General features: G+C 55.7%; 1 protein-coding gene across 14 annotated transcripts; it reads right to left on the bottom strand.

Annotated features, from left to right (window-relative positions):
* Positions 1–489: 489 nt before the first annotated feature.
* On the bottom strand, positions 490–18,368 carry CARMIL3 (capping protein regulator and myosin 1 linker 3). Of its 14 annotated transcripts, none has more exons than XM_053595160.1 (41): positions 18,237–18,368; positions 17,988–18,110; positions 16,570–16,664; positions 16,245–16,295; positions 16,086–16,145; positions 15,878–15,993; positions 15,582–15,679; positions 15,264–15,334; positions 15,095–15,168; positions 14,473–14,548; positions 14,308–14,396; positions 13,719–13,813; positions 13,406–13,492; positions 12,997–13,127; positions 12,781–12,858; positions 12,147–12,223; positions 11,961–12,065; positions 11,804–11,873; positions 11,290–11,371; positions 11,059–11,155; positions 10,876–10,930; positions 10,623–10,795; positions 10,311–10,379; positions 9,984–10,084; positions 9,802–9,896; positions 9,354–9,482; positions 9,065–9,178; positions 8,445–8,620; positions 7,572–7,659; positions 7,297–7,434; positions 6,973–7,036; positions 6,006–6,214; positions 5,560–5,663; positions 4,639–4,951; positions 4,175–4,306; positions 3,455–3,521; positions 3,248–3,337; positions 1,504–1,646; positions 1,244–1,424; positions 958–1,068; positions 490–828 (listed from the first exon to the last, which is right to left on the bottom strand). In XM_053595160.1, exons 1-41 carry the CDS (start codon positions 18,274–18,276, stop codon positions 803–805), a joined length of 4,293 nt encoding a protein of 1,430 aa, XP_053451135.1. In that variant the 5' UTR covers positions 18,277–18,368; the 3' UTR covers positions 490–802. The 14 variants fall into 14 exon arrangements, with proteins under 14 accessions (XP_053451135.1, XP_053451134.1, XP_053451133.1 ...); XM_053595159.1 differs by having other exon boundaries at positions 16,570–16,660; positions 17,988–18,114; XM_053595158.1 differs by having other exon boundaries at positions 17,988–18,114; positions 18,237–18,362.
* Between the last annotated feature and the right edge of the window lie 65 nt (positions 18,369–18,433).

The following is an 18,433-nucleotide window of genomic DNA, read 5'->3' on the forward strand; positions in this document are numbered from 1 at the left end:
CACCCTGGGAAATATTAATTTAATTATCGACCTTCTCATGCTGTGGAGACTTCCGTTCACAAGCCACTCTACTGGGAGATTTTTACTATTGAGGGTGCTGCAGGATGATGCACCCCCATGTAATTCCATCATTGGTGTGTACACACATGTGTATGCATGCACACACACACCATGCTCCCCAATCTCCCTCTGGCACACTGGAGTCTTTCAATCCCCTCACATCCCCAGAAGCCAGACAGACACTGGTGTTAGTTGCTGTTAGTTTGGTTTCTTCTCCAGCCATGTCAGCCCTGACCCTGCACCCTGGTTTGGGTACTTATCAGTCCCCTTCCCTTGACAGGTGTCTGTTCTTTCTCCCTCTTCTCTCAGGACCCCAGTCCCATCCCTGAGGGGTGTTCCTCACTTCCCTACTGTGACCAAGCGAGCTGTGGGAAGGGAGCAGAGGGTGGGGGCAGTGAATGGGGAAGACAGCAGAGACTGGAGGCATGCCATGATTTTGTTTTTTTATTCTATACAAGTAGGAGAGAGCCCCTGGGGATGGAGGGACAGAGATCCCTCTTGGGGAGAAGAGACAGGCTCCACCCAGAAGCTCTCTGCAGAGTGAGACATTGAGAGCCTCCCTCTCTCCAGGTTGCTCCCTCCCTCCTCGGCCCCCCTGCCTCCTGCCTCCCCACGCTTGGTCCTGACGTCCTACCCTGTAGGACAGGGCTTGGCAGGGAGCCTGGGGGAGCCTGGGTGGATGGGGATCTGAGTCCTTGTGAGGCACATGTCGAGAGGAGGGCTGGGAAGGATGTGGCAGCTGTCAATCTGTTCCTGGCTCACTGGTTCCTGTTGGGGACAAATCCAGGGAGTGTTGTTTCCTGGGCAGGGAGAGCCAGCCACCCAGTGACAGGGTTTGGGGGGTGCCATGTTGGATAGATGGCTGGGAAGGGAGACCTGCCCTCTCATCACTGGCACCTGTGGGGTCAGGGGCCCGTCTTCTATCAGGTTCTAGCTTGTCACAGGACTGTGCCCGCCGTGTCCTCTTAGGCTTCAGGGGGGCAGTCCGGCGACTTGGATCAGGGGGCCCTGAAATAACAGTCAAGGCAGGCTGGGCACATGAGTGAGATATACAGGCTGAAGTATTCATCCAGGCCATGAATCCTGATTGTCATTCATCCCATGACCTGGAAGAAGACCTGATGTGGACAGTAAAGTCCCAGAGCTTCTGGATCCCTCCCCACTACTCAGCGAGGGTTCAAACCTTGGACCTCAGGCTCCTCTTGGTCTTGCTGTGAGCCCAGCCGTAGCCGGGGTTTGTTGACTCCTGGGGCTGCACCAGCAGCCTCCACCTCCTCCCTGCCCTCTGGCTCCTGGGGGGCCCAGCGGCCCCTCGGTATAGCCACTGGCTTGGGGGGGCGTGGAGCTAAAGGAGTATCCTGCAGCTGGCAGAAGAAGGAAGATGCTAGGTTAGTTCCTTTGTCTCATCAGAGTGCCTTCCCCACCCACCTTGCTGGCCCTCACCTTGGCGTTCCTAGTTGGAACTGTCCTCTCTGGAAATAGGGACCCCTCCTTCTCCTCCTCCTCATCTTGGGAGGCTGGGCTGGGGCTCTGGCAGCTGTGGTTCGGGGCACTGTCCTCAGCTGAGGGATGGCAGAGAGGAGAAGCTGTAGGAAAAGGCATTCTTGCATGGCCCTTCCTGTCTCTTCTGTCCATGAAGCCCTGGGGCCAGGGCTTCCCCTCCAAGACCATTTGCTCCCACATCTCTGCCAACATCATGATGCTCCCTTCTATCCTCACCATTTCCTTAGCCCTTGGTCCCCAGGATTTTCCTGAGGCCATCACCTTTGGAGGAAGTTCTGGCCTGGCTACCCCTTTTGCAGAGCAGTATCTGACCCCCTTCCTATTGGGCAGAGCCAGGGCCCAGGGCTTGCTGGGTCCACAGGGATGGCTGCCCATTCAGGGCTGCAGTGTCAAGGTGCCCTGCCAAGGCTGCAGCCTGGCATTCCCAGAACTCTGTCTGACAGTCTGATTTAGATGGAGAGGTGCCCTGGAACACTCATCTCCTGCCCCTGTAGCTGTAAACAACATGAGCCTGTGGGTATGACATTGGAAGATGTTGTCTATGAAGTGAGTTTGAGAGTGACCTGGAAGTGTGTGTGCAGTGAAGCATCTGACTATTGTGGTTTCCTAAATGAGGAATAAACCCTGTTTGGGAAGGATTAACTAGTCTGTGCAAGATGGGAAAATCAGCAATGATGTCCCTAGTGCTGGATTGGCCTCTGGGGATGAGACAGGGACAAAAGCACTGCCATGCCCCAGGGCTGCTGGGTCTGCACTACAGGGGAGGGAGGGCTGGGGCAGCATGGGCAGGAGGGGACAACAGGGAGCGGACCACCCAAGCCACATCCACCTGCTCAGCTCCTAGCTCTTTCCAGTCCTAGCACCCTAGGCTGGGGGTGGAAGTGGAGGAGTGGGAGGGGATGTCTACATCTACAAGGAGATTTTGTCTCCTTGTGGCAATATTGTTGAAGAGTCATATTCCAGGCCTCTGGGAACTTAATTTGAAGCTGAGCCGATCAGCATCAACCTTCTAAGCGAGATTTTCTTTAGTGGCTCTGTAAATGGAAGGTACTCTGAACTCAGCAAAAGGCAAGTGTCATGCCTGAAATCATCCCCCTCCCTTTTATTCCTCTAGTCCTGGAGCCAGAAAGTAAATTACTTAAGTTCATAGGTGACAGAGTCAGACTAACATCCAGGGTTTTTAACCTCCAAGGCAGAGCTCTTGCCCTTTCTTTGGGGTACCTTTCTGAGTGAGCTGAGAGTAGGTTGATGTCAAGCTACTTCCGGAGGAGGCTGAAATGTTTTGGGCTGGGCCTGGCATAGTTGGCACTGGCCGGCAGTTTGACTTGCCTACCTTCTTCCCAGCTAAGGTCTGGAGAGAGGCCTTTCTAAAGTAGGCCACTGTGCTGATAGTGATCAGAGGTGACATCTGCCCTAAAGAATTCACTGGAGCCATCCAAAAGCATTGTTCCTATCTGCCAACCTTGGTGAGGCCACTTTTGCTCTGCAGAGTCTTTCTTGGGATTAAGCTATTTGTCTCATTTGGATGTAATAGCTTTGTAACTATCCTTAAACATTTTCACTGTGTTGACGTCTGACTGTCCCCATTTTGGTTATAAATTCCCCCATAAGGGGTCATGACTTCTGTTTCTTTGGACACACCCTGGGTCTTCAGTGCTGCTGCCTGAGAAGAGGCTTTCCATACCTATGTGCCACGTGGCCTCTGCACGGCGCATGGCGCTGAAGCTTGGCTTGGTGCTTTGGGGTGGTGGAGGGGGCTTCCAGGTTCCAGGGCCTGGAGTGGAGGGAGGGGTTAGGGAAGGAAGAAGAGGAAAAGGCAAAGGCAAAGGCAAATTAGGAAGGGTCCCTGAGAGAGGGGGTAGAGGAAGGGAGTAAAGGTGGCCATCCTCACCTGCATCATCTGAAGAGCGCCGTTTCTGCCAAGCCTGGGCACTGCCCTCCAGGTCTGGGCCTGTGCCCTGAAAGGACAGCTGAGTCAGGTCATAAGAAAAGTCCCCTCCATGGATGACTGCATCTCCAAGGTCTTCTGCTCTAGCATCTCCATGTCACTCTGATGTCAATGGTCCCTAGACACTTGGATGGTGTTTCCCAAAGAGTGGCACCCATACCACCTTTGGGGCACCAAAAATGGTTTACACAAATGAACATGCTGCTATCTTAATAGTTACATGTTTATTTTATGTGTAGTAGAGAAAACAGGACTATTACAGAGAGCCTGTGATTTTAAAGATGATAATGCTTAGGTCCAGACTAAGTTAAAAAATGAGTTGATTGAAATAAAAATAGGTAAGTAATAATTTAGGTGGCCCACAGAAAAGGTAAAAATCAGTCATAAAGCTTATAATCAAGTCACTAAAGTCTGGGAAACAGAGCTCTAGAAGTAAATATTTTTACAACCCCATTTATGACAAGGAAGGAGAAGCTCCAAAAGGTTAAGTGACCAGTCCAGGATTCCATGGCAAGCGTGTGGTAGGGACAGGACTGCAGCTAACACTCCAATGCCAAAGTACCTGCTTTCTCTTTGGAACTTCCAGGGATGTGGGAACAAGAAGGGGAAAGTGGTAGACAGGGACCCTCAGGACCTCTGTGTGCTGTTCTAGGCTCTCCTCACCTCCTCTCGTTTCCCATCGAAGCTCCAACCCTTGGCTCTTTCTAACCCAGACAGGGAAACTCTGTGTGCCCTTGGCTGCTGTGCTGGCCCAGGGGCCGGGCCTCCCTCCCCTGGCTCTGGCCACTCGGTGCCCTGAAACAAGGTGTCCTCTTTATAAGCAATTCCTGATGGAGAAGGGTTCCCCAGGCAGCCAGACAAGTTGTGGGAAAGGCCCCTGTCCCACTGAGCCCCAGGTCCTGGGGAAGCCCGGCCTAGACCCTCTGAGGAGTTCTTCCAGTGCCCCTATCAGCAGAAGCGCTCCCACATGCTCTGGGCTACCAGGTCCACTCTCGAGGAGAGGGGAATTAGAATGGCAAATGTCCCCAGAAACCTGGGACCTAGTGTTCTCCCTTGGAGTAGAGTAGGGGGATGGGCTCTGTGTGGGGCAGGAGAAGTGGAGGACACAGTACCCCTGCCTCACTTACCATCTTCCTGCGGAAGGAAGGCCCCCGGCTCCCCCCAAATCCAGGGAGGTGGCTGCTCTCATCTGGGCTCCAGCAGGGAGAGGAGTTATTGCCAAGGCTTGGGGGATCTGGGCTGGGGGGGCTCTCCTGAGTTGGGGGTGGGGGTGGGGGTGGAGGGAGGAGGAGTCCAGTGGTGGGGGACCCTGGGCCCCTGTCCTCCTTGAAGCTCCGGGGCCGGCGAAAGTGAAACAGGCCTCGTCGCCTCTTCTTCTGGAGTGGAGGCAGTGGCGGCTCCGAGAGGCCTGGCCTCACTGTCCTCAGAGTCCGGGGGTAGCTGGGCAGAGTTCAGCTTAGTTAGTGACAAATGCTAGATGTGGAGCCCAATCCTAGGCTGATAAACTTGCCTTTCTCTCTCATCTAGTCTCTGCTGCCACACTGCAGCCCTTTCCACTTAGTTCTCGGGGGATAGTGTCCTTGTCTTCCCTGCCCTGTCACAGTCCTCCAGCAGCCTCTTTCCTTCAAATTGACCCTTTCCTCCCTCTGCCTACCTCCTTCTCTCAGCTTCTTCAAGTGACCCTGCCCTTTCCCTGGACAGACTCTGTGCAGTCTGCGTAGGACAATGACAAGCAACACTACTGTCTGGACCTTTCTTCACTAATGGACATCCTGTTCTAGGGATGCTGCTAGCCCTCTCACCCTGGCCTGTCCCCACCATCTTATTGTGGGGTCACTCTGGCCCCATTCTTTCCAGCCATCCTGGAAGATTTGGAGGCCTTTGGAGCTAAAGCGGGCTGGGTGGGGAGGGGTGAGAATGTGGGGAAATGTCCTAATGAGACTGGCTTGGGGGAATTGATGTTGAAGAGACTCCTATAGGAGCTGGGAGGATGCAGAAACCCTTTCAGGGCCTCAGGGCCTGCTGAAAATGGTGGCTAGATGTCACACCTGGAACTTTCATCCATGACCCTTCGGCTGAAGAAGTCTTCTAGCCCCTCATCAAGGCGAGTGGCCATCCCATTCTCCTGACGAGTCCCAGGTACTAATGCCTGCTGGGAGGAATGTCTTGTGGGAAAGCTCATCTAGGTCACAAGTCCCACCTCCCTTCTGTCTGGGTGTTCCCCTTTGGACTTGGTCCCACTGGGTGTTTCCTACCAAGCTCTATCTTTCACCAACATAAGAACAACCCGGCTTGGCAAACAGAGTTTTCTTATCTGTGGCAAGGTCTAGCTCTTATCCAAACCGAGTAATTCCTCATCTGTTCAATGGGCTGGTCTGGGCTCCTGTCCAATCCCTCAAGAATAGTGTCACTGGCATTTGGGTTCTAAAGCTAGAATCCCTAGCTTTGGCATTCCTAAGTGAAGTTGGTCCTCTTGTGAGGTCTTAGGACTCACGCTGGGCCGACCAGGTCCTGGAGGGGTGGTTCTGGGGGGCCGGGGCCTCCCTTGTGTTTGATGCTTTAGTTTATAGCCATGAGTGGGCAGCTCAGATAGACCTTCCCAGGAGCCACTAGCTGTGGGCTGGCTGCCCCCAAGTCCTGAGAACCATCCAGCGGGGATCCCAAGGCTCCCCAGTTGGCTTTCCATGTCCTGAGGGCTCCCACCTGCGGGGATAGCAGTGTTAGAGGGACTAGTAGGGGAGACAGGGAAAAAGCAGGGTGGAGAGACAGGGAAAAATTAAAAGGAAAGAGGGCCTGTGAGCTCGGCATAGTGGCTCATGCCTGTAATCCTAGCACTCTGGGAGGCTGAGGTGGGAGGATCGTTTGAGCTCAGGAGTTCAAGACCAGCCTGAGCAAGAGGGAGACCCTGTCTCTACTGAAAATAGAAAGAAGAAAAAAAAACCCATGAATTACCCAGGAGTTTTAGCACATGCCTGCAATCCCAGCTACTCAGGAGGCTGAGGCAGGAGGATCTCTTGAACCCAAGAGTTTGAGGTTGCTGTGAGCTAGGTTGATGCCATAACACTCTAGCCTGGGCAAGAGAGTGAGACACTGTCTCAAAAAAAGAAAAAATAAAGCTTGGGTGTGGTGGCTCACGCCTGTAATCTCAGAACTCTGGGAGGCCGTGGTGGGCTGATCCCTTGAGCTCACAAGTTTGAGGCCAGCCTGAGCAAGAGCAAGACCAAAAAAAAATAGCCAGTGCTATGGTGGGTGCCTATAGTTTCAGGTACTTGGGATGCTAGGCAAGAGGATTGCTTGAGCCCAATGAATTTAAGGTTGCTGTGAGCTATGATGCCATAGCACTCTATTGGGAGCAAGAAAGTGAGACTCTGTCTCAAAAAAAAAAAAAAAAAAAAAAAAAAAGAGAGCCTGCAGAAGATGTGGGAGTCTGGAGGACAGAGAACTGAGGCTGGGAAACTCACTGATGAAGGCAGATACTGGCCGGATCTTGCGGCAGCGTTTCTGCTTTTTGATGGCCATGGTGTCCTGCACAAATGGAGATGAGTGGTGAGACCAGGTCACAAGTACTAAAACCTTACCTGGAGCCTCCCATTCCTCATAGAGCCTTCTCCTTAGAGCCCACACTGCCCCTCTTCTCAGGGGTTGAGGCACTGGGGGAAGGGAAGAGGCTGGGCTGGGACTGGGGTGAGGAAGGGAGGTGCAATGAGGAGCTGAGTGGAGTCCAGAGAAGTGGGAGAGGACAATGCTGTGCAGGTTAAGGAGGGGAGCAGGGGAGGGAGGCTCACAATGTTGGTCCCAAGTTCATCATCTGTGGTCTCCTCATGATCATGGTTCCGGCCTCGGCCCCGGGAGGACAGATCTTGTCCTTGACCTGGCCCCACTGGGGGATCTGACAATGTCCTTAGCTGGGTGAGGTGTCGGGCCTAGGGAAGGAAGGACAGGTGTGCATAGAATCCCAAGGAAGGTGCTCACCTCTCAGGCCCTTAAGGGGTAGAGTGGTCAGGGAGATGGGATGATGTGGAGTGGAGGACATGGCCATAGCTGGGGTTTAGAAGCCTACCAGGCTCTTGTGGGAATGGTACAGCTCCTGCAGGATCTCGTCCACTATGGAGTTGGTCAGATAGGTCACAACAGAGAGCTTCACTTCACTGTGGGCATAGGTGGGGCTAATCAGAACTCCCCTCCACACAGCCCTGAGCTGCTCCCTTCCCCAGAGGCCTGAGAGAATGAGCCATTGGCTAGGCTGTCCATGGAGAGCATGGCTGCTGGAGGAGGTGCCCTGAACCCACCATACTCATGTCTCCATAAACAGACATCTAGGCTCACTGACACCCAGCTCAGCTTCATGTGGGCAAAGAGGAAATGCAGGAGGAGAGGGAGGAGCAAGGGGGGCTCTGGTTTACGTCCCTAGAGCCCCATAGGACAGAGCTAGGTTGACTGGGGTGCTAAGGAAACCCGCCGACTCCTGGGAGAGTAGAATCCAGCACTTCCTGAGCCTGGCTGTTTCACAGGTATGTGCACTAATTCTCCTTTGCTTTGGTGAGTCATGGCAACCAGACCCAGAATGAAAGAACTCTAGGGATAATGAAATCTGGGAGGAAGAGGTTTCCATGCACCTGACTTGCCTCACTTTTCTTTGCTCCTGCCTCTGGGGAGGCAATGCTTTGTTTCTAGAAGGTGACTCCTGGTGTAGGTATGTGTGTGTACATCTGTGTGTGGACCACCTGGCTCCTAATCCCCAGCTCAGCACTTAGATTTCTAGGGCAAAGACCAGTCAGACCCTAAATAGCAAGGTTGCATTTGGTTAAAGATTTATCCCTTGTAATGGAGATTGTGCCATTCATTATTCATTGCTGATAGTTCTCCAGCCCCAAGTCCCTAAGTGATCTGGGCCAAATCCAGTCCCACCGATACCCTTCCGCCCCAGGCTCACTCCAGCTTGTTCTGAATGTCCTGTCCCGCCTGCTCCAGCAGCGCCCCTCGAATGAAGTTTCGGGGCACAGTGACACGCTCTGCCACATTGCTTAGCATCTTGTTGTGCCCCTCAGCCACCCTCATGGCCACAGGACATAACTCCTGTGTTAGGCTGACCATGGACTCCAGGATCACCTAGTGTAGAGAGAAGGAGACCAGATCCCCAAGAGGGGTAAGGTCAGGGCTGGCACCACAGTGCAAGACTTTAGGCTATCTAATCCAGCACTCTCTGGTGAGACAGGGAACTGCCTGAGTTCACAGAGCTGTTAGTGACAGAGCTTTAGGCACTCAGGTTTCCCTATTTCCTGGTCATTGCTCCTACTAACCTACCACATAGATAGGGGAGAGTCAGTTCAAGGATCAGAATCCAGAGTCCAGGGGCAAAGGTCAAGGCTAGCAGAAAAAAAAATCTAGGCCTGATATGTAGCAATGCCTTGGCACAGTGGGACTGTGGGTGGTTTTAACCCTGTGCATGTCCTTGTCATTTGGTAATCTCCCTGCTCTGTCTTTAGCTCTTGGCTTAGGCCCTTGGTCAACATTGTGATCCCACCATGGCTTCCTCCCTCCTCTAGGACTTGCCTGTAGTTCCTTGTCCACAGCCTTGGATACCTCACTGGCTACTGATTCCAGCCTCTGTCGCACGGGCCCGTCATTGGCCAGCACATGGCCCAGCTCATAGAGGCTGGGAAACAGCTGGAGAGGGAAGGGTTATGATTAGAAGGCCGGAATCAGGCCTCACTAGGTCCCTGGGAACTCTAGGCTGGGAGGTGGATGCACAGGAAAGGGCCTGGACACTCCTGGGTTAGCATGGTTGGCCTTTTTAGGTTCTCCAGACTATGGGGGCAATGCAGGGGTACAGAGGGCTCACCGCCCGGGAATTCTTGGCATCCTTGATGAGGTCCCGAGCATAGAGCAGTTCATCCTGCACAGGCTCCAGGGGGCACAGCCTCAGGGCCCGCACCTCCTCCTGCACTCGTCCACACAGTCGCTGTAGCATCTGGAACACAGTGGCAGGAGTGTCAGGGGGACCATTAATTCCACATCTTTCCAGAAGGGACCCCTGGGCAGTGCTACTCGTGCCAGCACGGACAGTGGTGGAAGTGATGTCTCTGGATGGCCTCGTCGTTTTCCTTGGTGTGGCCTTCCTAGATGCCCAAGTGAGCTCCCAGAGGAGTCCCATGCCTTACTCTGTTATTTGGGGCCTACATTCTATATGCTCTTTCTTTTTGCCCCCATGTGCTCAGTTCAGTGATGGGTGCGTGTGCTCTGCGTGCCCCATGGTGTCCCATGGGTCCCAGAGGGAAACGTTTACTTGCTCGGCGCTGCTGGTCACCAGGCCCTGCTGCAGCCTGAAGGCCTGCTCCTGGGGGCATGTCTGGGAGTGGTTGTTCCTCACTAGGCACCACTGGATCTGGAGATGATGGGGTTGGTAGGGTCAGGGCCTGGGGGTGTGAGCTGCCTACTACCTTTTGCTGTCCCACCCTACTTAGGACAATACCCTCCACCTTCTGCCAGACGTCTTCGGTGCGCTCGGGGGCACTGCGATAGGCTTGAGAGATGTCACTCACGGGGAAGGACATGAAGCGCAGTGTGTGGTTGCTGTGGGACACAAGTAGCACAGGTGGGTCGGGGAACAGGTGAGGAGGGGAGGCCCTGCCTCCTTTATTGTGAGAAAAATCTACCCCTTGTTCGTGATTTCCCTCTTCTGTGCCCTTCCAAACATTTCTGTGCAAATGGGGCTGGGGTAGGGTTGAAGTAGTTTGGGCCTGGTCCAGGTATGGGAAGGCTGAGGGCTTGGATTAGGGCAGGGCCCTGTTCCACTCACCTCTCCAAAGCCCTTGCAATGTCCAGGAAGCCCAGTGCAGATGTATTGTTCCGATCCCACAGGATAGTTCTGAGGAGAGGATGAGTACCAGTTTGTCATCATTCCCTAAGGTCTCGATTGAGGCTGGGGACACAGCCCTTCCTGGAACCCTCCCTTCTCTCTTGGGTAGTGAGGCTGACTCAGAGATGGTTTGCAGGTGGTGGGGGATCTTCTAGAAACTGGGTACAGAGCATCCAGGCAAGTAGGGAGCATGTGTGTGTGTAGGGGGAAGAACTGGGGGTCCAGGTCAGAGGGGAAAAGTGTGGGTCCTACCTGAGGGAGGAGTTGATCTGCAGGGCCTTAGACAGCATCTTGGCCCCGATGTCCTCCATGCCATTGCCACTCAGATCCACCTTGGCCAGGCAGGTGTTGCTGCCTAGGGCATTGATGAGGATGCTGGTGCGCAGCTTCAGTCGGGAGTCTGCCACCGACAGTGACTGCAGGGACTGTGTGGGCAAGCAAGGGTTGGGCCCAGTCCCCGCAGCCCCCTGCTGCTGCAGGTCCCCTCCCAGGCCCAGTCACTCACACAGTCCTCCTCCTGGATCAGCTGCACCAGCTTGTGAAGAATCTCTTCTAGGGTCCTGTGGGGGGGAGGGGGGGTCAAAGTAGGAGGGAACAGGGCTGGGGCCACACCTTTAGAGGAGGAAGAGGTGGCCAGAGATAACACAGTGAGCCAGAGGATGGGTGGATGATGGGATGGGGGCCTCACTTGGCCTTGACATTGAAGTTCTTGCCCAGGAATAGGTGCTTGAGAGACTTGTTCTTGCCAAGTGCAGGCACCAGTGTCAGGAGGTCTGAGTCGAACCCTGGTCAGCAGATGGGAGAGACCTGACCTTGAGGGCTGAGAATCACTGGTGTCTCTTTGAGGCTTGTTCTCCACACTCTAGGTCCTTTTCCCACTTGGCCCCCAAGTATAGGGAAGGGAGAAGCCTATACTCACCATTGTCAGACAGATCCAAGCTGCCTACACAGGTGACAGCTCCCAGCTGCTCCTGCAAGGCCTGGGCTCCTGCTGAGCGGAGCTGCAGGGACAAGGTGGGATGTGGAAAGCAGGGTTTATGGTGGGTGATAAGCCATCTTTAATGCTTGGAGACCACAGTGGCCAGGACTCAAGGTCACAATGGGACTTGAGTTTTAAATCATAAAGGTCCCTTCTCTGCTGCAGATCCCTTCCTCCCTCCAGCTGGAAAGATGGCTACTTCTAAGACAGCTTGCTCCTGCCCTCTGCTGGGGAAGCCTGGAATCTCCCACCCAAAGCTTTAGGGGAGAGAGACTGGAGACTGAACTTCAACAGCCTCTACAAAGAGGGCCAGAGCCACAGACTGAGGCCCGAAAGTGGAGGTGTGGTCAGGTCAGGGGTCTCAGAGGGATAGCTTGGAGGCGGGATGGAGCCGGGGTTTGCCTATGATCAGAGAAATGCCCACTGGGGTGCCAGGTGGGGGCTGAGGTCGCACCTCACAGCTGCTGAGGTCCAGGTGCAGATCACTAAGGTGACTGTTGAAGGAGAGCCCCTGAAGCAGTGCCCTGTAGTAGGAAGGCAGGAGACCCAACTTTACCCCTCCCTGCTCCTCATGGTTCCCTTGAATGCCCCCAACCCTGCACCCACCCGACCTGAGGGCCTCCAGGGGCAGCTTCGTGGCAGACAGGTTGACGTGGCTCAGAGTGTAGGCACTGCTGAAGAACTGCTTGAAGGCTGGCGAGCCCTCCCGACACTTCCTGTGGGGACCCGTGGGGTCAGTGAGGGAGAGGGATAGTGTGGCTCACTCCAGCTGCCCCTGTAGCTCCTCCTGTTCCCACCTGTGGGAGCAGCTGTTGCGAGCCAGGTTGAGGTAGGTAAGGTGGGAGCAGCAGCCATGAAGCAGGGCACCTAGGAGCTGTGTGAGAGACATGGTGGGTCTCAGAGAGGCTGGGAGGGGTGGGCCAGTAGGGCCAGGACTCCTTTTCCCTCCCCATCAAGGTCCTGACTCTTCACTCCCAGGGTCAGTCTATGTGTGCTCCACTGTGGGTGTCTATTCAGCTCCCTAAAGCCTCAGTTTTTCCCTCCGTAGAAAGTGTGTCTGGTCCCTGCCTGGCTTCCAGGAGTGGGGTGAGGGTGTTAAAGCCAGGGCCCCCACTGGTTCCAAAGGTGCCTTTGTTTAAGTCAGGGAAAGCATCCTTCCTCTGTGGATTCAGGCTTGTCAGGGCGCACAGCTGGGGGACAGAGCTGGGGGACAGAGCAATGGGTAGCTCTCAGTTACAGCCAGCATGACCTCATGACCTGGATAAAGCACCATGGTAGGAGCTATGGACGTTGCCTTATAATTCACTGAACCTGAAGTCATCCCGACAACTCTGCCTGCCTCTGTACTCAGGGTTGAGGATATGTGAGACAGGGGCCTGCCGTGGCCTCCCCAAATCACCTCAGAGTGGCTTCTTACTACCAAGCCCTCACCGAGTCAATGGCGCAGTCAGTGCCTGACAGGTCCAGGTGCACCAGGGCGTTGGGCTGGGCCAGGAAACTGTAGAGGGCCTGGAGAAGGAAGGACAGAGGGGGTGTGGGGGCAGGGATGATGGAGTCCCTCCACCTCCAGGGCCACAGGGCAGAAGCCTGGGTCCTGAAGCCTACCCCTGCTTCTCAGGGGGCTGAGGCTGTGTTCTGTGGACTCACATTTGCCTCGTCTGTGGCAAGCAGCCCAGCGTTCTTGCTCAGGTCCAGGTATCGAAGGGAGCTGGCAAAGGCAGGGTTGGCCCCGAAGGTCTGGCCGAGCGCCTGGAGCCCTGAGCACAGCGGGCACTGGGCTGGGTTGGCCCCCATCCCCACATCTTCCCCTCAGTACATAAATCCCCGTCCCAAACTGTTGCTCCCCTCTGGGCGTCCCCACCTCCTCTTCCTGCCTGTCTAGCTGGGGCTGCAATGGTCAGAGGACCCCATGGAGGGAGCAGCTCAAGAACTGCCAGGGAGCTTGTCACCACTTGGGGTGTCTGGGATGGTGGGTGCGTGTGGGGGTATACCGCTAGGACTCAACACCAGGCAGCACCGGGGGAGGGTCAGAGGTCAGAGTTTCCAGTGCAAGTACCTCGAGGGGAAATGGCAGTCTTGGCCAGGCACAGTTTGGTGAGGCCAGTGGGAAAGCAGAGGAGCTGCTGGCTCAGACTGAGGAAACCTGGGGAGTAGAGAAAAAATTGTACCCAGTGAGAAGCTGGGTAGTGGTACAGGTGGTGCAGTCAGACTGGGGACTCAAGTTGGGTACAGGCCTGGGGTCGAGGCTAGAGGTGTCGGGGCAGGGGCTGGAATCAGGCTGGAGAGCCCCTCTTCAGACCTGGGCTGGGGTCTGGGCTAGGACAGGGGTCTGCATTGCAGTGGGGATAGGATTCAGGGCTGGGGCTCACCCTTGTCCTCGATGGGGTTGTGGGACAGAGTGAGGGCATGCAGCACACAGCTCCCGTTCTCCCCAAACACCCCGGCCAGCTTCTGGACAAAGTCCCTTCAGGGTAGGGAGGAAGGATTGTCCTGAGCTGAGTCCCAGCCCCCAGCCCCCGGGCTTCCTCTTCTCCTCTTCCTGCCTGGCTGGCTGGGGCTGCAGTGGTCAGAGGCTCCTATCGGGGAAGCAGCTCAAAACCTGCCACCACTCTGGGGTACTTGGGAGCATTCCACACCTTGGAAAGTTGTGTTGAGACAAAGCTCAAAGCTTCTGGTTCTCAAGACTGGAGGAGCCCACCCTGCTTTGTAGTGGATGGAAAAATGGGATGGTGCATGGAGTATCCTGGGTAAGGGCCATGGAGCTGGGGTCAGGAAACTTAGGTCTGAGTCTCAGCTTGACCACTGACGTGCTTTGTGCTCTCTTTGGACCTCAGTATCCTCTTTTGTAAAGCGAGGAGCTGGATGAGAGAGTCCAGAAGCCCATATCATGCTCTGAGGTTCTGGGGCCCTTGACTACAGCAAGGGAGCACTGCTGCTCAAGGAGGAGGCAGGCCTCACGTTTTAAGCCCGGCGTTGTCCAGCACCAGTTCTTCAAGGCTCCCCGACTTGCTCAGGGAATGTAGCACCTGTTCTAATACTTCAGAGCCCTGAGGACAGAGGGGGTCCTGAGATCAGGGGCCAAGGAGGGCACTTTCCCCCTCACCACCCACTCCTGGTTCCTACCAGCCGCAGGTCCTTGCAGTAGAGTTTGGTGAACCACTGGTTGTAGGCCAGGGCTGCCACCATTAGGGCCAAGTCTCTGTGGGGATATAGAGGGGGAAGGAAGGTGGTGAGCAGGTGGCTGGGGCAGGTAAGAAGAGACCAGGGATGGGGCTTGGTGCTGTAGCTCAGTAGTTTGGGCGCTGGCCACATGCACTGGAGCTGGTGGGTTCAAACTCGGCCTGGACCTGCTAAACAACAATGACAACAACAACAACAACAACTAGCCAGGTGTTGTGGGTGCCTGTAGTTCCAGCTACTTGGGAGGCTGAGGCAAGAGAATCACTTAAGCCCAAGAGTTTGAGGTTGCTGTGAGCTGTGATGCCATGGCATTCTACTGAGGGTGACATAGTGAGACTGTGTCTCAAAAAAAAAAAAGAAAGAAAAGAGAGAGAGAGAGATAGAGTCCAGGGATGGGGCATTGGCGAGGGTGGGGGAAGCCTAGATAGATAGATGGCAGTGGGGGTAGGTGGAACTGGGGAGATAGAGCTAGGGCTATAAGTGGGATCAAAGGGAGATCCTGGGAAGGGCCAGGGTTCAGCTGAGGCTGGGAATTTGGGGTTGAGTCTCTGCCCCATCTGCTTACCTGCTCTCCAAGTGGCTGAAATCCAAAAGATTGAACTCCCGGTTATCTTCAGCATGGTAGATGGTGTCCACATCCTTGGAGAAATAGAACTGACTCACACCTGTTTCCTCCTCTCAGTTTCCTCCCTCTAGGTCCCACCCATCCCCTTCCAGGTCCCTGCCCAACGCACCCATTGCACCTCCTCTCGGCAGTGCAGACCGTTGTAGTCACACAGGGCAGCATAGGTCTCCGAGAAGCCACCTGTGGGGCAGTAGAGGGGCTGGTTCCTTGAAGGGTAAGTAGATGAGGAACCAGCTTGGGGTTCAAGGAACAGTCAAGGCTACTTTATGTGCCAGTGCCCTGGGTTCCTGCTATGCCATGAACCTCCTGAGGTCTGAGAGCTGTACCCCCGTGGGGCACCCCCTGGCAACATACCAATGCACAAAGGACTCTGGCTGTGAGGCAGAGTGGTTTAGGGCCCGCTTTCCTCATGTCTTCCCCTGCTTACCACAGACACTGTGGGTAGTAGACGTGGAAGTCTCGGAGTTGGGGGATGTGTCTCGGGGCCCCTCTGGAGTGTCTGCATTTCCACGCCGGATCAAACACCTGGAAACAAATCATCCCAAAAAGAGCTAGAAGGAGGCTCTCATTTCTCCTCTTATACCTCCTAAATCCTCAGGAAAAGCCAGTCTGGGGACATGAGAACTCTTCTTGCTGTCCCAGGAATCCACATCCAGGGGAAGGAGGGAGGGAAGAAATTTCCCTGTTGTTTAATGCCTAGAGAGACCCTCATTTGCCACTCACCCAGGGCCAGGGCAGACCTTGGAGAGGGCAGAGCTCACATGTCGTGTCACCTGGTCCACGCTCTCTGCTGATGGCAGCCGCATGCTCACCATGCCACGCTCTGTCTCCACTAGGATCTGGGGAAGATCAAGCAACAGAGCTTCAGACTCTAATCCCCCTCCCCCCCTTCCAGCTGGCCCAATAGTGGGGACCTAGCCCTGGTGCTCACCTGGTTCTGACTGAGCGTGTTGAAGGCACGGATCTCCAGGACATTGAAGGAGCTCTCCACCTGGGAGGGATGGAGAGGCTCAGCTCCTGGTAAGGACCTGAATCACCAGGCTTGGGAGGGAGCATGCCAGGTGCTTTCCTGCTCCTCAGCCCAACTCACCTTGGCTGGGACTTTAAGGGGGAAAAGGTGGAGGCGCCAGGAGGTCAGGGCCTGCAGAGTGAGGGAAAGAATATTGGTCGCTCATGGCAACTGACTTGGCCCTGGTGCCCCTGCCCTCCTTTAGCCCTCAGCTCTTCTCTGGGAGTCCCCCCTGTCTCCTGCCCTACCTTGGGCTCCTGGGCATCAACCCAGGCCAGCCTTGCCCCTATCCCCAGGCTTTTGTCTCCTTGGTGCTCACCCACCTGTCTCTCCTGCCCCCAGGCTCCCTCTATTGGCCAGCTGCCCTTGCCAGCCACACCTCCCTCCCCAAGGCCAATGCCCTCACCAGCACTCTGTCCTCAAACTTCTTAGGCTTTGTCTCCAACTTCACACGATGTTGTTGGAGCACAGCCCCTTGGCTCAGGCACCTCCGGATGCTGTCTGAAGGGGGTGGGGGCTGCTCAGAATTCCCCTTACTCTTGCCCTGGCTACCTCCACTTCCCCAGGGCTCTCCAGATAGAGGCAGGGGCAGATGGGAGGAGAGAGAAACAGAGAGACAAAGGACAGGGACAGAGATCTTTCCTTTTTGGGTGACTTTTCTCTCTCTCTCTCGTTTCTTTCTTTCTTTTTTTTTTTTTTTTGACTTTTCTTATTAGAGACAGAGTGGGGTATGGAGAAAACTCTGGCTCCTGATGTCCCTGAGTCAGGGGACAGTTGCTGACTGTCTCTGTGGGAGGATGTGTCTTACACTTTTGAGAGTGTGAAGGATTTTTCCAACCCGTGCACTACAACAGCCATCGACACATACACAGTGAGTCAGTGTGTGGGGGTGTGGGGGTGTCCCTCTGACTGTATTCTAGGTGGTCTGGGTGTAAGTGTCTGCCTTTACTACGAGTGTGTGCACGCTTCTTGAAGATGTTAGGGAGGCTGAGTATGCCTGCCATTGGTGGGGCTGGGTAAGTGTGAATGTGTATGCTGAAAGGGGCACAGGAGCCAGGTAGTTCCTGTATGTGTTGTGTGTGTGTGTGGGGGGGGGAGGGGTGATAATGGAGGGGGGTGGGAAGGAGTTAGTGTTTAAATGAGCCCCATACCCCCCATCTGCTGGTAGAATTATCCAGATATTGTGTGTGTGTGTGTGTGTGTGTGTGTGTGTGGTGGGGGTGTGGTTTCTGTAAAAAATGTGTTTATACACATCTCTTGATTGCGCTTGTGTGTGTGCAGGTGTGGGAAGTCGCCACAGTGCACCATGCCTCTGAGTATCCTTGAGCATCCTGCTCTTTGCGTGGGCTAGGCTGCGCTCCCGCCTCTGGGGGTCAGGGTTGTGGCAGTGCTGGGGCCCTGGCCTTGGTTTGGGCTAGGTCTGAGAAGCACACAAACAGGAGAGGCCTTCCTTGAGGTATGGGTGGTGGGAAGTGCAAAGGGGACAGGCTGGGTGGAGGGCTGTGGGAGGCAAGCCGCAGAGCCCCTGTTCAGGTTTTAGCTTCAATCCGGGGCCTCTTCCCTGACTCTCTTCTTTGCCCCACTGGCCCGGGCGCTGCCCGGCTCTTACGGGCTCTTCAGGGCCAGTTCTGGGGCGGGGCCGGGAGGCGGGAGGGTGTTGGCCAAGCAGCAGTCAGGACCAGGGGCAGCTCCCGACCCCGGCGGGGCGGGCCCGGCCCCGCCCGGCGGAGAAGCGGGGACTCTCGGAGGGGAGACTGGACGCTTCGCCGAGGGGTGGGCCAGGGACGCTGAGAGTCAGCCTCAGGGAGCGCAAAGGAACTGCACCTGTCACGGAAGAGCGGGACGGGCGGCTCCGGGACGAAAAGGTCCTGACCGGGTGAGGCGAGGAGGATAGCAGAGGATGCTCCAGGGACAGCGATGCCCAGGCTGGGATGCAGGGGCAGGGGGCTGCCTTGGAGCCGGGATGTATGGGGGAGGGGCGTGAGGCACCAGGCTGGGGTGTACCGCGGGGAGGAACGCACTGGGTCTGGGATGCTCCGGGATCGGGTGTCCCAGAGACCAAGGCACTCGTACCTTGCAGCTCCCGGGTGAGCTCCACGCTGGCCTTGGCCATGGCGGCCGCTGCTGCTTCTGCAGAAGAGCCGCCGCCGCCGCCGCCGCCCGGGAGCCGCGGCACATGCTAGACCCGGCTCCGGCAGGGCCCCGGCGCCGAGCGCTGCAGCAGCGGCGGAGCCCGCTCCTGTCAGGGGCGGCTGTGCGAGCGCTCCTCC

The sequence above is a fragment of the Nycticebus coucang genome, chromosome 6, assembly GCF_027406575.1.
Source record: "Nycticebus coucang isolate mNycCou1 chromosome 6, mNycCou1.pri, whole genome shotgun sequence".
Lineage (NCBI taxonomy): Eukaryota > Metazoa > Chordata > Mammalia > Primates > Lorisidae > Nycticebus > Nycticebus coucang.